This window comes from Rhea americana, unplaced genomic scaffold, assembly GCF_003343005.1.
Source record: "Rhea americana isolate MKP2758 unplaced genomic scaffold, rheAme1 scaffold_20, whole genome shotgun sequence".
In the NCBI taxonomy this organism is placed as follows: Eukaryota; Metazoa; Chordata; class Aves; order Rheiformes; family Rheidae; genus Rhea; species Rhea americana.
The window spans coordinates 5,618,903-5,641,045 of record NW_028186150.1 but is presented as its reverse complement, the minus strand read 5'-3'; the positions used below and the strand labels follow the sequence as shown (position 1 = coordinate 5,641,045).

Here is a 22,143-nt window from a genome sequence, read left to right as displayed (position 1 = left end):
GAAAAAGATACAGACGGTCACAGAGGGAGAGAGGCAATACATTTAAAAATGCTTCTTTTTTTTTGTATTATAGCCTAGACCCTGTAACAATAAGATAAGCAAAATCTATTTTCCTGATTAGGAAGGGCTGATGAATGGCGGGTATGCATGAATGTCGAGAAAATAATGCCACTTTAGCTATATACAGTTTGCAGTTAAATGTTTTTTTAATAAAAAATCGGCTTCATAACTGGTGGCTTTATAATACACTAACTCCTGCTCTGTAATCACTGAGAAACTTGTTGCTGAATATGTTTGCGCTGAATACTTGGTTCCTACTTATATCTTTGTGGAAGCCTGGACTACTATCTGGGCTGCTAGAGCCAACAAAATAAAATAGACATCTACGATCAAAGAGCGTGAAAGTTTCTGGAGGTGGCTCTTGAAATACTCCAGCTTGGGAGCATCTCCCTCGGCTGGCAGGCATTTGCTAGCGAATRGAAGAGGTTTTCCAACAGATATCTTGAATATCAAGGGTGGGGGGAGTGAATTAACGTGGATTTTGAGAGGAATTAAAGTGCCCCAAAATACCATCGTTAGTGTGGAGTGGGGGGAGAAGAGGGGAAGGAGATGACAGGTCRGCAGATTTCTGCAGCACCTTCTGTCTGTGTGTGAGACTTAACGTGGTTATTCCTGCCTTTTGGAGCTCCGTCTCTCTCGCTGCGGCCCTCCGCAGACTCAGTGCTCCCGACACCCATCGTTACTCCGCTCTCCGCTTTCAGCGTTATTCCGGCAAGATCCCCTCCCTGTCAAAGCACGCGCTCTCTCGGCCTTGGAGGGCTGGCTGCTGATCTCTCAGACACGTACACGAGTCCTTCTAGTTTCACTATTGCTATTAGCTGGCCAAGAGTGCCAAGATTAGTGTTTAACAGGAAAAAAACCTCCGCTATGTTTTTTTTTAATCACTTACACTGTGGTGATAAAATACCACAGCGCGCTGGCACCGCGCCGGTCCCCTCTCCACACACCGCTCGCCGCCGGGGCCCGCGCGTCGCAGCGCGGCGGCGCCGGGCGGGAGCCTGCCTGCTGCCCGTGCTCCCGGGCCGAACTGGTGGGCGGGAGGCACACCGCTCCTAAGCCGTGCTTATCCTTCTCTCTCTCGAACCCGGAAGAAGGCCCGGTCAGTTCACAAACCGGCCTAGGCATCCCCATTAGGCGTCACCCTCTTTTCAAAGAAATAATCGTCAGCGGCAGCTGAACGGCCGCTCGGCCTGTAGTAACGGCAGCACAGCTCTGCACCAGCGCCGGCACGCCTCACGCCGGGAACCTCCCGGTCTGAAGGTGCTTCTGCGCGGCTACAAGGCCGCGGAAAGCTTTCCTCGCCCCCGCGCGTACCACGCGGCGGCGGCAGTGGCGGGTTCGGTTTCCGAGGCAGCACGGGGCTGCTGCAGCTTCCCTTCACCGTCTCGTCCTTCGAGTCTGTAACAGTTGATTTATATTTCAGGGAAGAGGCAGGAGGGAGAAAGCTGGGGGGGGGAGGGTTGCGTTAAGTGACATTTCCGCAGAATTTGTAATTTTTCTAAAATGTTCAGTAGTATTCGTTAAGCGCATTGGAGAAGACCAAAAAGATTTCAATCTGCAAAAATTGACCTTTTCTGTTAGAATTAAAAACTAGGGACTGTTTAGACCATGAAAAGTTGRCGCACGGAGGCCAGGCGGACCTCCGCACTCCCTGGAGCCCTGCCGGCACCCCCGGGCGCCCAGTCCGAGCACGCTCGGCGGCTGCCCGCCCGCRCTTACACCCCGCGCTACCCGGGCTCTTTGCGAGAATACTACCAACAAAAGCAGGAAACTAAACGTGGTGCAGGCAGCAAGGGCAGAGAGACCCACCCGGACGACGCCGGCACGGATCGGCGGCAGACAGCTAACCGCCACCCAGGACGGTGGGCCGGGAGCCCCGGAAAGGGCCGAATCGCCCTTTGCGGCGCGCAAGCCGCGACTGTGCTAAGCGGCACTGGGAAGCAGCGTCTCAATGGTTAGTTTAGCCCCATCCCTWACGCACACGCAGCATTAGCTGCTGTCAAAACCAGGATACTACACCGATTTTTCTGCTGGCCTTGCCTACTTTGCTAATTTTTACTKAGTGTAGATTTGGGATCTTTAAGAGGCAGCATGAGCTCTGGAAGTTTCAGAAATAAAGCAGTTCATTACTCACCTAATTAGCTGATGTCATGGAGCTGGAAATCCTGGCCAAGGAAACGGGTCCGTTTCCTCCACAGAGACAGATAAAAGCATTACATAACAGTGACCCCAACATTTCTGTCAAATCTTTCCAACATCTCTGGAATTTCACAGAAAATAATGATTTTTTTTCTCAGCACTGCAACTTTACCTAGTACCACTGTACTGTCAGACTCGCCAATTTACCTTTCCCCAAGTATACAGGCAGTTGAGGAAGCAAACTAGTTCATGTATCCTTAGACACTTAAAAAGTGCTATTGCACTTTGAACCATCACACCCCATAATCTAAAAATATCATCCGCGGAAAAGCTTTCTTATCTGAGGATCTTAAAAATAGGAAATAGAAGTGTAAATTCCTTCAGCAATAAGTCAAGAGAGAGAGAGAGGGAAAAAAAAAACACTACTGCAAGCGGCCAATACTGCAAATTACAGCTGACAGCCTTATTGCTAATTGAGTGCTACTATATCAAACAAAGTGATTAAGGACTTAACTGGATCTAATCATCTATCAGTAGAGATATGAAACTCATGGCAATCATGATAAAGTACATGAGCAATTTAGGCTCTTGCAGTAAAGAATAGCTGTGTCACTTGATGTGGTTTATCAACAGCACAGTGGCAGCCCTGACCGCGTGCGCCATACGCTGCGGTGAGGGCTGTCAGCAGGCAGGCCGTCAAGTCCCCCGCATGCAAAGATGCAGCTCTGTTGGTTCGTAATTCCCTAAAGGAGTCAATTTTTGTGGATTGCAGCACTGGAACAAGTGTAAACTGAGCGTTTAGGTCCCATAAAATGAAAAATGCGGCTGTTAAAAGATCAAAACAGAAACATTTTAGGAAATAGGTGACAATAAAAAGAAGTGTAAGAAAGTTTCGATTTCATCAGCTTAATCACTCGTGAGCAGGAATGAGATCACCATCAGTGCTATTACTTCCTGAAAACTCCAGGTTTCATCTGTGGAATTAAATCTTGAATTAAAATGGAGTTAAATTCAAATTCCAGAGTTCCCTGGAAACTATACGACCTGAAACCAGCTCTGTGCTTCTAATTGAGGCAGCTTGGCAATGCAAACCCAGAGCTGACTGTTACAATTAGAGGAAAGAAAGAGTATCTTTTCACACTGAGCATTTTCATCTTTCAATCTTCGTCTGAGCACCTTTACAAGCGAAGAATTCAAACCTGTCACAGTCTTTCAGCTTTAAGGCTTATCACCTGCTGCAGCACTAAGGTTGAGCCAAACCTTTCTCTTGAACAYAGCAGAGCAATTCATTGGTTTACTGCCCCAAACGGCCCCTTCTGCCTCCTGCTGGAGTGTGAGAAACTTCTGCTGATTTAGTCTAAAAATAGTTTTCAAAGTGGAAAATGAATTTGTGATGTTTCAGATTATGAAACAGAAAAGGAGATCTGGACGCAGTGAAAGGTCTACATCATAAGCCACTGGAGCTATAAACCAGATAGGAAACAAGCTGATGGACTTAAGAGAAGCTGGATGGGGCCTCCTGAAAAAGAAATCACTGGAAGGCATCAAAGGAGRAAAGTAAAAACTAAGGTCCATACTGGCACGCTGAGTTGGTCAGAGCATGCCATTTGAGGAAAAGCATCTGAATTATAGCTGGCTAAAAAGAAAAGTACGGTTTGTCCCCTGCGGTTTTGAGGTGATGGTCAGACAAATCAAGTCTTTCTTCCCTTTAAGCAACACGGTGGCTTTGCATGACCTTGTCTCTGGTGAGGAAACCCTGTTAGATGGGTACAGAATCCCACAGCAAAATTCCCACCTGAGCTGTCCACACAAAATCCCTTACAACACAGGGACGCCAAAAAAAAGTCACCCCGGCAGCACCCTGGTCAGGAACACGCAGCACATACAGCCCCGGCAGAGCGCGGCTTGCTGCGGAGGTGCTGAGGAGGTGGGGGCAGGTCACCGATGCTCAGGTCTCTCTTGTGGGAGGTAATTTCCCCCTCGGGTTGCCGACGCTTTCCTCCGACACCGAGCTGCTGCCAAGAAGCCAAAAGCCGAGCGGAGCACCTGGCCTGCTGCGCGTCTGTCGTTTCTCCCGACGGGAGATGCGCGGTTGCAGCGCAGGCCGCAGAGACCGTGTCTCGGTCACGTGCTCCTCCTGGGAAGGCACTCGGAGCCTCCCGAGTGCAGTCACTGCACGGAAAAGCTGCATGAACTATCGGTTTGCCACAGTCAGTGCGGGTGGGCTATAACATCTGGACATAGTGGACTCCTGCAGCCGTGCGGCGTGCTTCGTGGTGAGGCTCAGGCACCATGCAACAGCAAACATCCACCTGATATCCCACCACCTAAACGAGGAGGAAGGAGCCCTGGACACGAAGCATATTGTGAAGGCATGAAAAAAAACCAAACAATTCATCTTAAATATTYGTTTCTGTGTTGCTGAGATTCTCCTGACTTTAAGCTGATTCCTTCTAAAAGGCATTCACCTGGCAGAGCAACRCTATGCCTTATTTCAGGGTATCGAGGTATGGCAATTTCCCCAAAAATCCACTGCCATGATTTGTTACTAAGTGTCTAGGAAAGGCAGCAACCAAGACTGTGCAAGGATTTAAAAGATGGGAGAAAAAAATCCAAGACTGAGGAGCTCCTGATGGCTCCATGGTCCCTCCAGTCTGGAGTGGAGGAAAGAGCCATCTATTGAAGACACCACACTGCCAGTCGAGGCCAGACTTGAGAAAACACTCAGCAATGAGGCATGAGCTCCCACTTCAGGTTCTCTCTGTGTTCAGCATCGGGATGAGCATTAGYGCCCCATACCCAGATCTCCTGCAGTTTTGGCTGAGAGCACGCTATGAAGATTTTCTGAGGCTGGCAATGGCAGAAGGAAATGCACCTCTTTGCAATAAATGAGATTCTTCAGAATCCCTTTGCTTAGGTCATTTTTGCACAGACTTGCAATTAAGACTTGCACTTTCAACTGGAACGGTTGTAATGATCAACTGGAGAGCAGTGAGCACCTCCAATCTCAGCAGAATTGGGGATGGACCACACATTCCAGAGAAAAACTACTCTTCTGAGCAGTTAAGAACTTAAACATTCATCCACTCCCAAGATTTACCACATCAGCACCCTCCAACCCCTGCCTCCCCACTCTGGTTTTCATCTCTAGTAATCTTTTTTCCTCTTATACTAGAAATTCCTACTTCACTACCTTGACAGCAATGTTAACATCAGGTGCTGCATATCATGCCACACTCATGAGTTTTACATTCCTACAACATGGCAGACTTTGATACAATTACAGCTCAGCTACATATCTTAATTTATGTTACAATATTGCTGTAGTGATATCGGAGACAAATGTTTAATTCACGGAACCACAGTCTCAAACTACAGTCACTGAATGCAAACAGCAGACTTCAATATTTTTTTCATCAATTTCTTAGTTCATAAAAATCAATTTTTGCAGAGTTTTTACACTGTACATAAAAGACTGTGGCATCAATTAGCCTTAATTCTTTTTTTTTTCTTTTTTGGAAACCTCTTTGTAGGAAAATCTCATATTTCAGCAATTTGCATTATCCACACAATCTGCTTTGAAGTTCTAAGTTATGGTAAGAAAAGGATCCACTTATCTGCACATAAAAAATGTTCAAAGCTTATAAATTCCCTGAAACAGATGTACATTATCATTGGATTTGCCTTTCTCTCTTTGCTGTTGCATGGCTAATAGAGTTTCATGTGCCCCCTCACATCCTCCCCATTTAGCATCTTTTCTCTACAGAAGCATGCACCCTACTGTGCCAATCCACACTTCAAAGATTTCTGTCTATCTATTAGAAACAAAGCACAAAGTGAGAACATATGGCCCCTTTTAAATTTCCCACATTTAAGTCAATATCGTTTCTTTTCTCCTTTGGCAAAGAAACATAATAAGGTTTATCTTCTCCCTTCCTAAATCTGCTGGCTCTCTCAAACTGCTTGTGCCAATTCAGCAGTTACTTTGCAGTATCAGACTTGGCAGCACATATAAAAACAAAATCTCTAATTTTTTAAATTGCTTTTATTTCTCCAGATCAAGAAGATGCATTTAAATGATGAAAAAGGACAAAATGTAACTGCACACTTTCAGATAAGTGGATTTTAAACCCATGAAAGGGCACAGCAGAGAGTCAACAGCAAAAATTGTCTTGTTCAAGTTCTTTTCACGGTGACATCTTTCCAAGTGTTTCCTGTCACCGACTAAAGGGATGGAAGAACATTTCTGACTCTTACGCCTTACTGAGTATGATCGTTCACTTGTTTCTCATTTCCAAAGCATCCACAGAAGCCCAGAGAAAGAGCATTTAGAAAAGCGGTCAGACAATAATGAGACATTGCTGCCTCTCTTGAGGAAAAGGAATGGTTACTTGCCTCAAAACCCCACTGGCTCTTCATTTTTTTCTGTTGGGGTCACGGATACAGCCAACGTATCTCTTGAGTGCCTGGAAGCAGAATTTTCTGACCATTTCTTTGCAGTGGCTCTGTCCTGTATATCCCCGGGGAGGTGGCCAAAGGAACAAGCAGGATGTTCAAGGTGAATTTAGCTGTTCAGAAGAATCTTTTTTGAGCAGGGCCATTAAAAGCAGTATCTATAGGAACAAATGCTAAGTAGTAAAATACAGTTTATTACCTCTTATTAGAAAGATCAGCAGACATAGACTGCCTACCTAACTCATGAATCAGTTATAAGGAAACTGGGGCCGCMGTGATGATGCTTTTAGCAGAATAAGGAGTGCAAGTCTTGCCCCAATCCTGGAAACACTATGACTTGTTTAATTCATCATCACTAACTACGATGACTAAGATGTATCTGGGACTTATAAGCAGTTGTTTGTAATCTTTAAATTAACTGATTTTAGCACCCATTTATTGGACCAGGAAAATTCTTAGAAAAATCTCTCCCATCCCAGTGCAAACTATGAGTGCCTCAGGGCTCTGATTCTAAGCTAGTGTAAATTGAAGTACCACTGTTTACATCTGCTGATCCAGTTAAGCTGCACAAAGTTTCCATTGAAATCCATGGAAGTCATATGTGCAGAGCCATTGAGGGATATGGCCTTAACAGATGGCATACTCAAACAGCAAGAAGTTGTGATTAAAGACATCAAAAGTAAAAAATATTCCCCAAGAAGGCTGTAAAGAGACAGGAGGAATGTGAGGCCCACAGTGCTCCTTTTCCCTTCACTTCATACTTTTGCACTTACTGGAAACTCCGAGTCTCTTTAATTGAGCTTTTCCTCTCCTCCACTGCTTGCGGGGTGAGAGGGTTAATTGCTTCAGACTGAAACATTACAATTTTCATAYTCCTGCTTCCTAACGAAACATCGAGCACGCAGGAATGCTCTGCGTGTGCACCATACMGGAGTCCATACAGCATTCGGAGCAAGGATGGGGTAAACAGGTCCAGACCCCATGGCTAAGGTATCAATAAAGGACTGTATCRGCAACTTTAAAAATCAGCACTGTCCAAGTGAGACCCTAATGCTAATTGCCACGGTATTTCACTGTTTATCTTAGTTGAACTAGCATTACCAGTCCTGGTTGTTAACAACCTCAAGTGGCACTTTATTCGTCTATCAACAGTCTTATCCTGTGAACAAGCAAGCGAAGAACTATAAACACCCACTCCAAAGTCACTCTGTAGGGTTTAAGCTAAAGCCCATGGAAAAAGGAAATTCGCAGAACTCCAGTGAGAACAGAGAAGATACAAGCTCCAAAACAGTGTTTTAATCTACAAAGTTTTATTTTTCTTTTTAAACTTGTAAACCATAAAAAGAGCTTATCAATTATCTGAAATTAGTACAAGAAGAAACGACAACTTGTATAGCAAACCATATTCGAAGGCCCAAATTCAAAGACATGCATGGGGTTCTCCTGGCTCTACAGAACTCTGCTTACAAAGCTGAAGACAAATTTGGCCCAGCTTGAGGCTTTGTGAATTTGCCAGTGAAACGCCTAACAATGTGCTATACTTCATGACCAAACAGAATGGGAACGATAAGTGCAAGTAAAAGCACTCAGAGCCAGGAGGATCTGAACCCCGTATCTTCATCCACAAAATACAGGCTCACCAAAACAGTACATCTCTTGGCTGGCTGGTAGTAATTACAGGCTGTTTCGTCTATATGGACCAGGCACTCAAAGGAAGACACGAAACCTACTTCATAAGCATGTTGTAAAAAAAAAAAAAAAAGCGCAGTGCACATAGTTATCAGTATGTTAAATTAATATTTGCCCATTGAAAAATTTATATAAAGTCCCTTAACATTATGTCTTCAGCATTCTTAAAAGCTTCTGGAACTTCCTACTCTCAGACCCAGAACAMCAAACTGACTAGGCAACTGATCTGGTCCAGTCTGACATTTCTTGTGGTATCAAGATTAGCGTCAGTAAATTTCCACGGCGTAGTCAGTGCTTAGCATCTTGAACACCAGGACAGACATCTAAGCTTTAGGCAGCACTCGGCCAACCGATGTGTGTTTGTAATCAAACAGAAAAGAAACTCATGCTACCATTCAAAGCATATTCTACAGACTATTAAAAACACCTGTAGAAACACCTCAGCTTCTGAAAAAAAAAATACCCTCAGATTGGACTCAGGAAACCTGGGCATCATTTCTCATTCCACCACAGCCCTATTRGTGATTTTCTGTAACTTTCTTTCCTTGTGTCTCCACTTCTCCAGCTGCACACTAGATGTTGACCTCTTCTGGAAAGTCTTTCAAGCTCTCCCAGAGAAAAATAGTTTATGATCTATTGTTACAGTTTTGTGAGTGATAAATATACCATAAAAGATTCAAAATAGTACTATGAATACAGTACTCCATAAGGTATTTTCTTGTCTCTTGACTGTCTTTTCCCCTTCTGGTAATTAGTTCTTTGCTACCCCTCCTCTTCTCAAATCTTTCTATCCCTCCCTTGCCAGTCTTCCTTCATAGCTCTAACCTTCACAACAATCCATCTGTGTAGTCCTCAAGTCCTTCTATTTTAAAGCAGAGAAATTAAAAGACCTCATCATATAATTTCTGTTATTTTAGCTGAATAGGATTGAATTGTTCAGAATTATATAGAGATATAAAAGTAAATTATAGTGTCATTGAAATCTCATTATTTAATAACTGTAATCCCAACTGCAAATGAGATGGCAGTTCAATGTCTGTTGAATAATTTCAATAGAAAATTATTTACTTTTCTAAGCCTTATCTTTTTAGCCCATTTTCAGCACATTTTAAACGTATACAAGGCAAAAAATTCCAAGATAACTTCTTCATAAGTCAAATCAACCAAACAGCTGTCAAATATGCAGGGAAAATAAATCACTATGCAATAAATTGAGGCTGGTTTTACTGTTAGGTGCATTAGAGAAATCTTCTCACAGAAATTATTTAGAAAAYGTATTAAGTAAGTTCAATTTTCATTTCATGTTTCTGCTTTGGTATGTTTTAAAAAAAGAAGTCTGACAACTAACATGATGCTGAGTATGACTTGGTTCCCAGCGAAACTGTGGATAAATCATGCTTGAAAACATATTTCCAGATTTTGATGAATTACATCAAGGTAATTAAAGGTGAGGCTTGACTAGCTGACACACTTCTAAACACGAACATTCTTGTCTACACTCCAGGCAAAAAATCATGTTGAATGATTCGGCAAAGTTGTTTTCTAGCATGATGAATTTTCTCAAGGGCAAACTAGGCCCCAAGGGAGTCACTTTCCTGTTAATTGGAATACAAATGAAATCTGTCATTCAATAACTGAGGTACACAACGACATATGGAGAACAGCAAGCATCCATCGTATCGATATATTTATGTGGCAACTTGTAAACCGTTGAGTATACACAGCAGTTATCCCTTACCAAAGATCACACCCGTCAGAATCCATCTTGTGGCATTCAATACCTAGCTTCTGGCAGAGGACACATTTTAGTACAACCACATGTTCCCTTCAGGGTACTTCTCCAACGCTTTGCTGTGCTCTGCTCTGCTCATGACGACTACAGCAGGAAGGCAACAGCGGAGGTCAGAGTGGCGTTTTCATTTGGTTTGGCCTTACAGGGCTGGTCTGTGAATATGCCAGGAGAACCTCTACTTCAGCAYCCGAGGGCAGAACCGGGCCCTGCTTTTCAGTAATGACTATGTGGCGTTTCGAGGACATTTGGAAGCGCCTTGAAATCCTCCAGTGATGTAAGTATAAAGCCCAGTAATTGCTGCTGATCTTAATTAACTTACCAGCTTGATCTCTTATGAACTTCTATATAATTTTAGCTACTACAAAACCATCAACATTAAGAAGCAGAAATATAAATACTGAAATCACTGTCTGCACATTATGCAGACTTCAAACCTGCTCTCCTGGAACGAAATTATAGGCACCCTGAAGCCAGTGGGAGTCTGGGAGTCTTGCCAGAAATTTCACTGGCACAAAGATTTTACTCTGCTATCCTTAGCTTTGTTTACTTCACATTAGGTGGTCATAAAGTTGTGAGAAAAGTTTAGACATCCTCGTTTTCAAGACCCTGGCTATCCAAACATTGTAGCTGTAGAGTTGAGCAAAATTTTTCAGCTGAAATTTTCTTCAGCAAAAAGTGCAAGTTTGGGGATCAACTTATTTTTGCTGAATTGCTTGTGTAAGGACAGAAAAAATAAGTGAAAAGGCTGGGTTTTTATTTGAAATGACTTCATGCCATTCCATTTTATTTTTAAATAGTAACAATACGCTCAACTCCCAAAAAAAAAAAAATTCTGGGAAATGAAATGTTTTATTTAACCAGAAACTAATCTATTTTATACAGCTACATTTTTGAACAGCCTGACACAAATTTTTTTTTTTTTTTTTAGGTTTTTAGAATTAATACCAAGCTGAAAAATTGGTAACTCAACACAGCTCTARTAACAGGGGACAAGAAATGTAACTTTGAAACTTGACAGTTTAAATATACAACCAAAGCATACCCAGTCCATACCTTACGGCCTGATCCTGTTCCCCAAAATGTTAATGCAAGCTCTTTCATCAGTGGGATCTGTAAGCACTGACAGCAATTGCAATATGCCCCTGAAATCCACAACAAGGAGAAGAAAATATACTTTCTGAACTAGTAAAACTTTAATTAGCAGGGGGTTCTCTTGGCACAGTTTTTGCTGTTAAATAAATAGAGCATTTAGTCAAAACCATCTATATTTACTATACAAAATACTGAAAAGCAAACATTTTTAAGAGATACGGAAACTTAGAGATCTCTGAAAAGAAAACTGTGCTACATGTAATTCACACTTAATGCACGTAACACAAATGCAACACAGTATTTAAATACTGTATGTTCACACATGGCTGCTGTAAAGTTTTAACATGGGGATGCCACGATATTAAAATTCATTTGCATTCCACAGAATCTAAGCAAGGCAGGCTTTGTCTGTTGAATCTCCAAATATAATAAAACAAAACGAATCCACACAAAGTTGTAACCAATGCTCAGCTGTGTCGTATTTCAAGCTCACTTGCACAGCTAGTAGTGCACGCCCTTCAGCCAGATGGGATTTTGTGATCGCTGCTGTTACCTTTTCTAGCAAAATATCTTTGGGTGAGAGACCACTTAGGCCCCTTCACTGCCCTTTCTTAGCAAAGCCCTTTMTGCTGAGAGCAGTCTGGTCTTGTAGCACATTTTCTAGTTTTCAGCAACGATCTGCACTAAAAAAATTGACCAAGAAAGAAGCCCCGGCCTTTCGGGCACTGCTCTGCTGAAAAGAGAGCAGCTTTAATTACATCGTCAGAACAAATAGCATGGCATCCCGTCCTAGGTGGAATGTACACTCGGGCGTTTGCATGCGGTATAACGTAAGTCACTTGAATACATCAGACTTTGTTAACACTATAATATAAATAAGCTTATTCCTTCTACTAGACATATAAATGCCTTTTTTTTTTTGCAGTCCATAATTATATATACATTGAAAAGAATGATACACAAGCAGCAAAAAAGGCTTAGACTAGAACAACTCAGTGGTAACTAACCAAATTTGCGGCCTTTTCATATTTTCAGTACAGAAAATTCTGAATATAAATATTTTTGGACTTTAGGAATTTAAAAAATAAACAGAACAGTATAGTTGTCACACAGATCAAACACATTTTTAAAACATTATGTAAGATTTAACAGAACACACTGTTGACAGCTAAAAAAAATAAAATAAAATAAAACAGATTTTTTAAAGAGGACAATAAGTCTAAACAACTGCTGATTCGGAGAGACAAGAGATGGACCTAATTACCAAGAAGCAGTGATTCTATTCCAATTCCACAAGAAGGCAAGGCTTTCAACTTTATTTTCTTTAGAAGTCRATGTCTCCATGTTCTTAGAAAGGACAACATCCTTCTAAAAGTTTCAACTGTTCAGCAGCAGGGGAATACCCCATTTTAAACTGATCAAAACCGTAGTCAGAAAAAAAAATAGCCATAAAGGTCTTATAATAATGTGGGATAGTTACATTTTACAATATATACTATAGACAAAATACCACAACATTTAAAAAAAATTGAAACCAGAAGCACATATTTTTGATAGCACAATTATGCTCTGAGGCGAGGAGTTCTCTACTTTAAAGTTCCAAAAGCAACATATGTGTTTTTGAGTCGCTTCCTACCTGCAAAATGGTGATCTGTACAAAACCCAACTGAATGTATTATAAATCTGGGCCCCACAGAAAGTAAAACTTGAATGTTCTGACTCTTCCTTTTCACTGTTCCAATTTGCTTTTGGCCTTCAAATTTCTCAGCAGCCAGTAAGGGCTGGCGAGTCTGGTCTCAGTCTCCTTCATGGAATGGAAGCCCTTTGAAAAGAAACAAGTACAAGAGGCCATAATGACCATGAATGATAGTTTCCGAATGCTGAATTGTCTCCAAAAAGGGAAAAGCACAAATCTGTAGGAACTGGGGAAATTTAAATTGGAGGCACCTAAGAAAATGCCACGGCATACGTTTATCATAACATACTTTAAAAGTCACTGTTGTGGCAAAAAATTATAATGTTAATATTCAAACCACAGATTTCTAAAACACAACAAAATGTACCTGAGAGTGTGCATATTTATATATATATATATTTATATTTATACTTTTATATATATTTGCCAACATTTAAAGTGAGAAAGTATATTTTCCTCAATTCTTTTGCAAAACAAAGAACTGCGGATTTAAACAAAACAAAACCCCAGAACAACCCCTCTCCTTCCCAACCCCCCCCTCAATGAATTATACTTATGGGCCAAGCACTAAATCCTAGTGATGGTTTTGAAAACCCCATGTCACATCCTCCTCTTTTCAGATGGTTTCCCAAAACAGAATGGAGAGTAAGCAATAGAAAAAACAAAAGTAAAAGAAGTATATTTAAATATTACCCAGTATATAACAGACTGTACTTGTGTCAGTAAAGACTCTCAAAGAAAATAAAGTGTAAGTTGTACAAATGTAGCTCTGTTTACAAGTAGCTAGTATTTCCTTCTAATTATTAAGATAGTTTGAAAGGATGTGAACACAAACAGGCTACATGAATGCAGTATATTAAATCCCCCTGTAGCACATTACAATCAATAAAAAGAAAATAAAATCTGAATAATACTAGAGGTAGCAGCTGTTTGTTTTTCTGTTATTCTGAGTATCTCTGGAGTCCAAACCTTCGAACATTGCTCCCCTGATAAAAGGCTTGTGTGCGATCAGCCAACATACAGCAGACTAGTAAGCTAGATGTCTGCAATAGTGTTTGAAGTATCTTTTCTACTACAGTGGAAGTAGTACTTGTAAAGAAGTGCGTTGACAACCTGCATTAAATCACAGCTCAAAAAGCTATGGCTGTTTGCTGTTTTACAAGCCACTTAAAAAAAAAAAAAAAAAAAAAAAAAAAAAAAAAAANAAAAAAAAAAAAAAAAAAAAAAAAAAAAAAAAAAAGAAATCAATCCACAAGTTGTTTAAGCAAGCTATGCAATTCCACAACATATAAATAGGGTAAGTTTCAAGAGTTCCATATAATCTCTAAAATATACGCTAGCTGAATATTAATGGAGTATCAATAATATTAATCATAGTAATGCCTTAATTCTGGTGCCACAAGAAAGTGTTTCCTTCATATGGGATGATTCCTGGAGGATGCTGGTGGGATCTGTTTTATGTCTGGTAGAAGTGATGGTAGTGGTGGTGGTGCTCATGGTGGTGGTGGTGTTCATGTCTCTGTATCATTTGTCCAACTTGGCCTTCATATAAAATGACTGTAGGCAGGTCTCTCACATGTTCCTTTTCCACAACTGTCCCGGGAGACTGGAAAGTTTTGCACATTTGGTGATTCTCCTTTGCTCTCTGCTTGTGCTTCTTGTGAACCTGTTGAGACTGCAAGGGGAGGTAAGGAAGATTCTGGCCCACCCGTGCACTTGGGGAAGCCACTGGCATGGGCGCCCCTTGAAAAGGTTTATTTCTTACTGCCCTTCCAGGATGCACAGAAGCAACATTTTTGCCCTGGGCCTTCGGAGACCTTACAAAGTGCTTGTTTGAGTCCTGGCTCCGGAGCCTCTGTTGGATTTCTGCAATCTTGGCGTATGAACTCTCAGCTAAATTGATGTAGCTTGGATCCACCACTTGAGATTTCCTATGATGAGCATGGAAGTTTTCAGGTTCATGAGAACGGGATCTAGTCTGATTCACAACTCTGCTTGGTGGGTCATGCTTCTGAGCTGCTGGAGGAGATCCTAGGAAATAACAAGCTGACTTAGTCATCTAGTATTTCAAAGGTTTAATTAGTAGCAYGCAGTTGGCAGGGATAGCATCATTGGCAGAGTGAATTTTTCCTAAGGAAATGAATGCAATTATAGCTGTCTAGTTTAATAGACATTTAATAATTCTGATTAGTAAATAACATACACACACACACACAAAAGTCTTTAGATTATCTTCTCTTGGTCATCATCCGTCTGAAATTCTTCAAAATAACCGAGTGGAATAGTAAAACTCAGCAGAGGACAGGGAAAGGGAGGAAATCCAGATTCCTTGAATTTGGGGGCAGATGTTCAATTTCCAGGTATGTACCCACACTCTTTGATTTTGGGGTCAGTAGTGGCTACAAAACCCAAAGTATGGGCTGGTTCAGCTCAGGAACAACCTGTGCCACCCTAGCTTTACACATAGGCTAAACTTAATAGATTAGACGTAAAAATTGGTCTCCTAGGCTCACCTCCAAGTTTAGCTACATAAACAAATATTTTAAAGCACTCCATTGTGATTTCACCTTTACCAGTAATTATCCTACAGTATTCAGCCCTACTACTTCCAAGAAGTTGCTACAGACCAGTCATACAGGTTCAAAATCCATTGCCCCTGATTTGGAATAAATACGTAAGTGAAGAAAGAAAAGGCCAAAAGGTTGAACCATAAATTACCAAATTACCTGGCCCAAACTTTGATGTGTAGTTTTCTATTCCTGCAAGATCCAAGTAGTGGTTTCTCCTTTCAATGTTCTCATCAACACAATGACGATAGCACCCACTTTGCTCTGCATTGTTCTCACTCTGGTGATATCTGTCAGCAGGAAGCAAAGTTACAATTCAGCAGAACTTCTTTAAAATTGTTATCACCATCTGCAAAACAACAACTAATGTGCCCTTTGAAGTGACAAGAGTTGCTCACAAAGCAACAACAAGCACTTGAAATTCTGCATGACCGGATTTGCTAAGTCAATAGGCCTGAACTGACTGTTCTTTCCCCTCGTATAAATTGACCCCGATGTTGAAAAGCAAAGGATGCTTTCAAATTCTATCAAACATGCAAAAACAAATGAAAATGCTCCAAGGGTTTATTACATTCTGTCTTAGGGCCAAATCATTCAGCTAGTTCTCAATCTGGACATGCCAAAGAAAACCTGCTGTTTGATACAACTGTTCCCACTGCTATCAGGAAACACTGGGACAAGCCTTAATATCCACGTATATCTGCTTCAGAAGGCCAGGTAAGAGTACAGGTGTATTAACTAGAGAGCACCTGAGGAGAAAAAGCATTGGCAGAGTTGCTGGAGGTAACTGCTGCCTTCCAAAATATAATTAAAAAGGTCAGATTAGCCCCTGGCTTCAGCAAGTTGACTCCTTTTCCTGCTCAGCTTTGCAATTTTATTTATAGCAGAACTATTTCCTGAGAATGAATATCTGAAATACCATTCATTTATGAGGCAGGAAAAAAAAATCAGCCAGAGGTTTACAAAATTGTAGCCAATAATGCCAAACAATTTAATTCAGCAATTTAAATGGACTGGCTGCAGATATTAGTGTCTTCAACAGAACAAAAGGGATAAGCAGAAAACTCCTGATTAAATCACTGCCTGTCATTCAGATACTTCAGTCTTCAAGACCATAAAGACATTTGAAAGACTTTCATTTTATATGCTCTGTGCAAATGCACTGAAAGACCAGAATATTGCCCTGTATTTTACACCAGTTGCTAAATACAGGTTTCATTCCATAGTGCCAAATATACTGTTTCTAGTCTATTAACACATTTGCAGATTTCCAGAAGCTAATAATCCCACTGAGCTTTGGCACAGGCTGCTCTCCTGGTTTAGGGTCAGAGGGTTTAGGACATTACAGAACTGAGTCCCTAGTGTCTTTGTCAGGCACAGATCTATAGTTTCTTTGATAAAAGTCACCAGGCTTAACCTACATGGAAGATCATGTTTGCTGCACTTTGAAAGGGGTAGATTCTCCTGAATGGAGGAGAGCCCACCTGGAAAAGCAGTGAAGGTTTAAAGACTCTGCAGTCACCTTTGAATACCAGAAGTRACATGAGGTACTGTCAAAAAGAGGGACTGTCCTGACATTTTTTATTTTTAGGTAGATAGCCAACTCTTGCACCTTTCCTGCCTCAAACACACCTTTATAGGACCATACACTTTAGCAAGTCAACTTAAAGATCTTGGGGCTAAAACCTGGCTACCTGAAGGCTGCCATGCTTGAGTTGCCTACAGAAACCAACGGGAGTCGCACAAGTGTTAAGGACAACGCACAGCTAACCCAGAAAAAGCATCACTGGGTTTGATCTAGCATGATGAAGCAACACTATATACAGTAGTGTCTGTTGAAAGCCGAGTTAACAGAGAACCTGCTCTTCTTTGTTATTGTAATAAATTCCATCTCTCATCAAGACAGAGAAAAACTACACAAGTACTGCCACAGCCCTGCATGCTAATAACCTTCTTACACGCAAGATGACGTTCAATAATGCAAATATAAACCATGAAGCAATTACACACTGATGAGAGATGTGCTCTACTGTCAAAGAGAACTTAAAGTACTTCTGAGAAATAAYGCTTCGGCATCCAGCTCCCGAATGCTTTTTTTTTGCATGTGTATGGGAAGATACAGGCATCATGCACTACATCAAGCACAGACCGTAAGAATATACATTGTTGTTGCTGGTTTCTGTCTTTCTTTCTTGTTCCAACCGAAAAGATGCCTGTTTAAGTATTTGTGCAGTATATGAATGCCCTTTCTAAAATTCYCACATTATCCACAAAGTTGCCTGCCAGTGCTCTTCCACCATCCATTTTATAATATATATGCTGGGGAAGACAGCCATAAATCTGCTCACTTGATCTTGATAGCCCTATGGATGAAAATTCTTTCCTGTAGCTTCCAGGGGATGAAAAATCCCACACACCATCTATCTCCCACTTGACAGATAAAACCACCTCTATCCATTTTATCTTGAATATTAATCACATCTTCCCTAGAATTCCTAAGTGACTGAATTTGCGAAGCGTGTGTACTTCACACAAGTCTTCAGTGCTGCTCTCAAGGGGAAGCCTCTGCATTAACACCTGGAGCTACTGCTGAGCCTTGAACGGGCTTGGCAGTTTGGCCAGAGTGCACGGAGACCCAAACGCATGCACAGGGGCCAGGTTGTGTCCTGGCGACATTTAAGAAGATACAGCAAAACCTGTCAGAGGCTGACAGATGCCTGATATCGATCAGCCCAGCTCAAGATTCAGGTTTGTCTTAAGAAGCCTCTAACTGAAGGGATGACAAGGACAAACAGGGCTGAGCTCTGCCCCTATATTTGACGCATTTATGGCTGCAAATTTAAGTGGAAACGGCTAACATTCATAAAACAGTTACATTTATAAAAACAGGGCTTTAACATGGATTGTGGAAGGAACTTTGAACTGAAAAGGGATTTTTGCTATAAATTATCAAAAAAATCCCAGTCCATTAAATTCAAATAGAGCAAACATTTGCTAATGGGCACAAGAAATCTGAGCACCACAGCCAGGCCAGCAAGTAAAAACATGGAATATTCTTCAGGTAGGAAAAAAATTTACAAAGAGCTGTTAACAAAGGGTTAGAAATCATTTTATAATCTGAAATTTGATCTTACTGGGATTCACTCACTAGGATAATTCACTAGCATTTATACTCAATCTAGAAAGGGGAAGCAGTTTTTGCTGTTATTTTTAAGAAAACTGAATGCTTCTCCTCCCGATAAATTTATTAAAATACATACATTTCTTTGGACAAATTCCTCTAAACCCATGGAAGGCCTAAACTCTTTTTTTTTTTTTTTAATTTGCAGCCAAAGAAACAAATACTGCTAATGATTTAATTCTATTACTGTAGTATCTGTGCAAAAATTTCCCTTTGCCTCAGCATGAAATCTTCAACTAACAAAACCTATATACTCATACAGAGATGAACTATCTAGACCAACTGACATATGTTGAAATATATCAGAATTACCTGCTTTTGTTTTGTTTTTCTACGCATTAAACCAACAAATTCAAAAAAGGAATAGCACACCTACACTCAACTGAGAGACAAGTATCATTGTCAGCTGTAAAAATTAAAAAAAAAAAATACTTGAAAGATACATTGCAAACGACTACCACATAATCTGGAGTTCAGTGGAGGTAATACCTAAAACACAGATGGAACTTAGGATAATAGGGTGTTCTCAGGGTACGTGCTCTTGCTAACCTTGCAAATGACATAGTAACATCCTTCAGAGCAATAAAGCCTATTCCAGATTGGCATCCAAAATAATGTTAGACATTCTGTTAAGGGAGAACTAAACCTCCTTTTCCTTTTTTTTAATCTAATCTCTAGACGGCTGCAAGTATACCTGTAGCTGTGCAAAAAAGAAGTACTGGACTTGTACTTAGTGGGAAATAGATACATTCTGAGTCATAGAGGCAGAATTCCATCAAAGACAACAGATGTATTTTTTCAAGTGGTGAAATGTATTTGGAAACGTAAAAAAAAAAAAAATAGGAATGATCCAAAATTTCTTTTAAGTTTAACATAAAGGTAGAAGTTCTAAGCAAGCAGCTAATTCCTAGCTGGGTGTTACCTCATGACTAATCCCCTAAGGGAAAAGYTGTCCTAAAGATTCTGAGATAATGGGGAAGCGATGGGATGGGAGTCAGCTGAGGTAGCTGCTCTGCAAAGTCACTGTGAAGTAAGTAAGGAGTTTACATCTCACACCAACGGGATGAGCACACTTCAAAGCGGACACGAACTCCCCTACGGCTGCTCTGCAGGATGGACCCTACGCACGGCACTTGCTGAGATGCTGACTCTGTCTGCTGCGCTGCAAAGGCTGCCTTCCTCCTTCCTTTCCTAGATACTGTAGCCAGCGCCTTTCAGAGAAAAGGCAGCAGAAAAGAGGCAGGTCTGGTTAGGACCTGTTAAACAAGACAGAGACAGTTAATAAAGCTTGGAGCTAATTGCATTAATCAGTGAAGAAGATGGGCTGAAAGGAGGACAGAGATAGGCAGGAACTGGTCTCTAGGAAGATAAAAAGATTTTAGGGCACTCCTAGCTGAAAGGTACACTATTCTGCACTAAACTCCACTAACAGGTACAGTATTTGCAGATGGCATCTAAAAGGACAGTGAGCATCCTCCCAAAGAGCCAAAAGAAGAAGAAAAACTGTAAATACCAGAAACTACAGGTTTGATTTTTGTTTAATTTAATAAAAGACCTAAATGCAATTTAAATGTTCTTGTTGCTTCTTTTGTACAGAGCTTCCACCAGTGGAATCTGTTGCCTGTTGCACAGTGAAAAATCATACAATTTCTCTGTTTTAACATAATAAAAAAATAAAGAAAAGAAAAAAATCAGCAGGTGAAGTTTCATCAAAGCTAGCCCTGTCTCTCAGGAGACAGAGTTCTCTGCTCTTACCTGACAGAAGCCCGCTGCTTCTTTTCAGAGCTTCTTACTTCTTCATTGGCTTTGCTTTCAGCTCTGTGCCGGGCACTCTGCAAATCTGCCACCAAGAAAAAGTACATTATTCTCCTGTGACTGTTGTTGTTAGTCTGTCTGTCTAACACGCTACCTTGGCTGCGGGATGTGAGTCAGGGCTAGGCTGCAAGCCATGCGGTAGGTTAGACTGAGCCACATTTGCACTTGGGAGCCCTCGGGAGCCCTTGTTAGTTTGGAGCTCAACACCGTACTAATGCATCATGCAGCTTCCCAGCAGTGCAAATTTGCTTGTAACTGCACTTGACTGAGTGGATGCATATATTAAAACTCAGATACCATATATTAAAACTCAGATACCAAGAGTCTCCTTTTCAATAAGGTGCTCACATTTTTCTACTGAAATATTACTTTAGGTACTTTCACTGTTTGAATTTAGCACTATTTTATCTACTGAAGTGACCGTGCTGATACACCTATTACTAGAGAGAACACAACGTGAATAAACCACCATAGTATATGTCACTTTATAATAGTATATATGGCAGACTCTGCCAGTATTAAAAAATGGTGCATTTTTTATGCATAGACCAACCTTGATAATAGATGCCTCATTGTTAACATAACATTGTAGGCTAACACTGTAGCCTACAGTGCCTTCCAAATTCCTGTGTGTGTCTGGTAACAGGGCTTGGCCYACTATTTTTCCTTAAAATCGATCAGCACGCATCAGCCATGATCTTTTCATTACYAAGTATTTACTAACTAACTGAAAGACCTGTCCAGGTTTCATACACTTCAGAATTTGAAGTGAAAGGGGCAAATAATGATTTTTCTCCTCCTCCTACTTCACTGCTTACAAATTCAAGATGAGAGCAAGAATTTAAATCAGAGGTATAATTTTTATAGTATTTTATCCTTACTGAGGTTCTAGTTTAGAAATAGCTACAGTGATAAAAGGTTATTTACACGGAACTGTTTACTCTCAGCCAGCTGTAGTGATAGCTATGCACAGGCATAAAGCATTTTTACATTGATCCAAYTGTTTCCATACAAAGTGAAAGCTTTAACTATTCCAGTAAATCTAAAGCAGTACAAATAGAAAAAAAACCCTTAATCTGCCTTGCAGCACGCAAACACAATCACACAACACGTAAGGTGTCGCTGCTGCCGAGAGGAAGCAATCCATCAGGATGGAGACCTTAACTCATTTAAGGGACACTGAAAGAAGGATAGGCAATTTTGCACCTGAGATCTTAAATAGGTTCATGGGGACTAAAAAAAAAACCCACAAAATTACCAGCCTTGACTAATGTATGTATTTATTTGTATTGACAAAATACGGAGAWGAATCTTTAAGGTCTCCTTAAAGATGTTCAAAATTTTTTCCTAACAGCTGATTGCACACAGCTGATTGTACACACTTACCAGAATGATTTAACAAGATACTCTTTTTCTTCTGGCTGCTGTCAGGTGCCACAGTAAGTTTCACTCGCAGAGTTTTGCTGGAACTAGGAGAATGGTTTACTGATGCATCAACTACCTCATAGATGGTATGAAGCAAGCTGGTAATATCCTATAGTTGGATTAAAACACAAAAAGACACAATATTATGAAAGTGGTATGCAACCTACAGCTTTGATACATAAAACAGTTTTGGACCTGAGACTATTAAATCCTGAAGCATCCTCCAAACTCA

The 22,143-nt window shown here is 40.9% G+C and overlaps 1 protein-coding gene across 3 annotated transcripts in view; it reads right to left on the bottom strand.

Annotated features, from left to right (window-relative positions):
* Nucleotides 1-14,137: 14,137 nt before the first annotated feature.
* NKD1 (NKD inhibitor of Wnt signaling pathway 1) overlaps nucleotides 14,138-22,143 on the bottom strand; it is a 104,959-nt gene continuing 96,953 nt past the window's right edge. For all 3 annotated transcript variants that reach the window (XM_085303839.1, XM_085303840.1, XM_085303841.1), the window contains 4 exons: nucleotides 21,873-22,020; nucleotides 20,427-20,511; nucleotides 15,650-15,780; nucleotides 14,138-14,954 (listed from right to left, as the gene is read on the bottom strand). In XM_085303839.1, coding sequence (XP_085159965.1) covers nucleotides 14,380-14,954; nucleotides 15,650-15,780; nucleotides 20,427-20,511; nucleotides 21,873-22,020 — 939 coding nt within the window. In that variant the 3' untranslated portion in view covers nucleotides 14,138-14,379. The remainder of the gene's footprint in view (nucleotides 14,955-15,649; nucleotides 15,781-20,426; nucleotides 20,512-21,872; nucleotides 22,021-22,143) is intronic.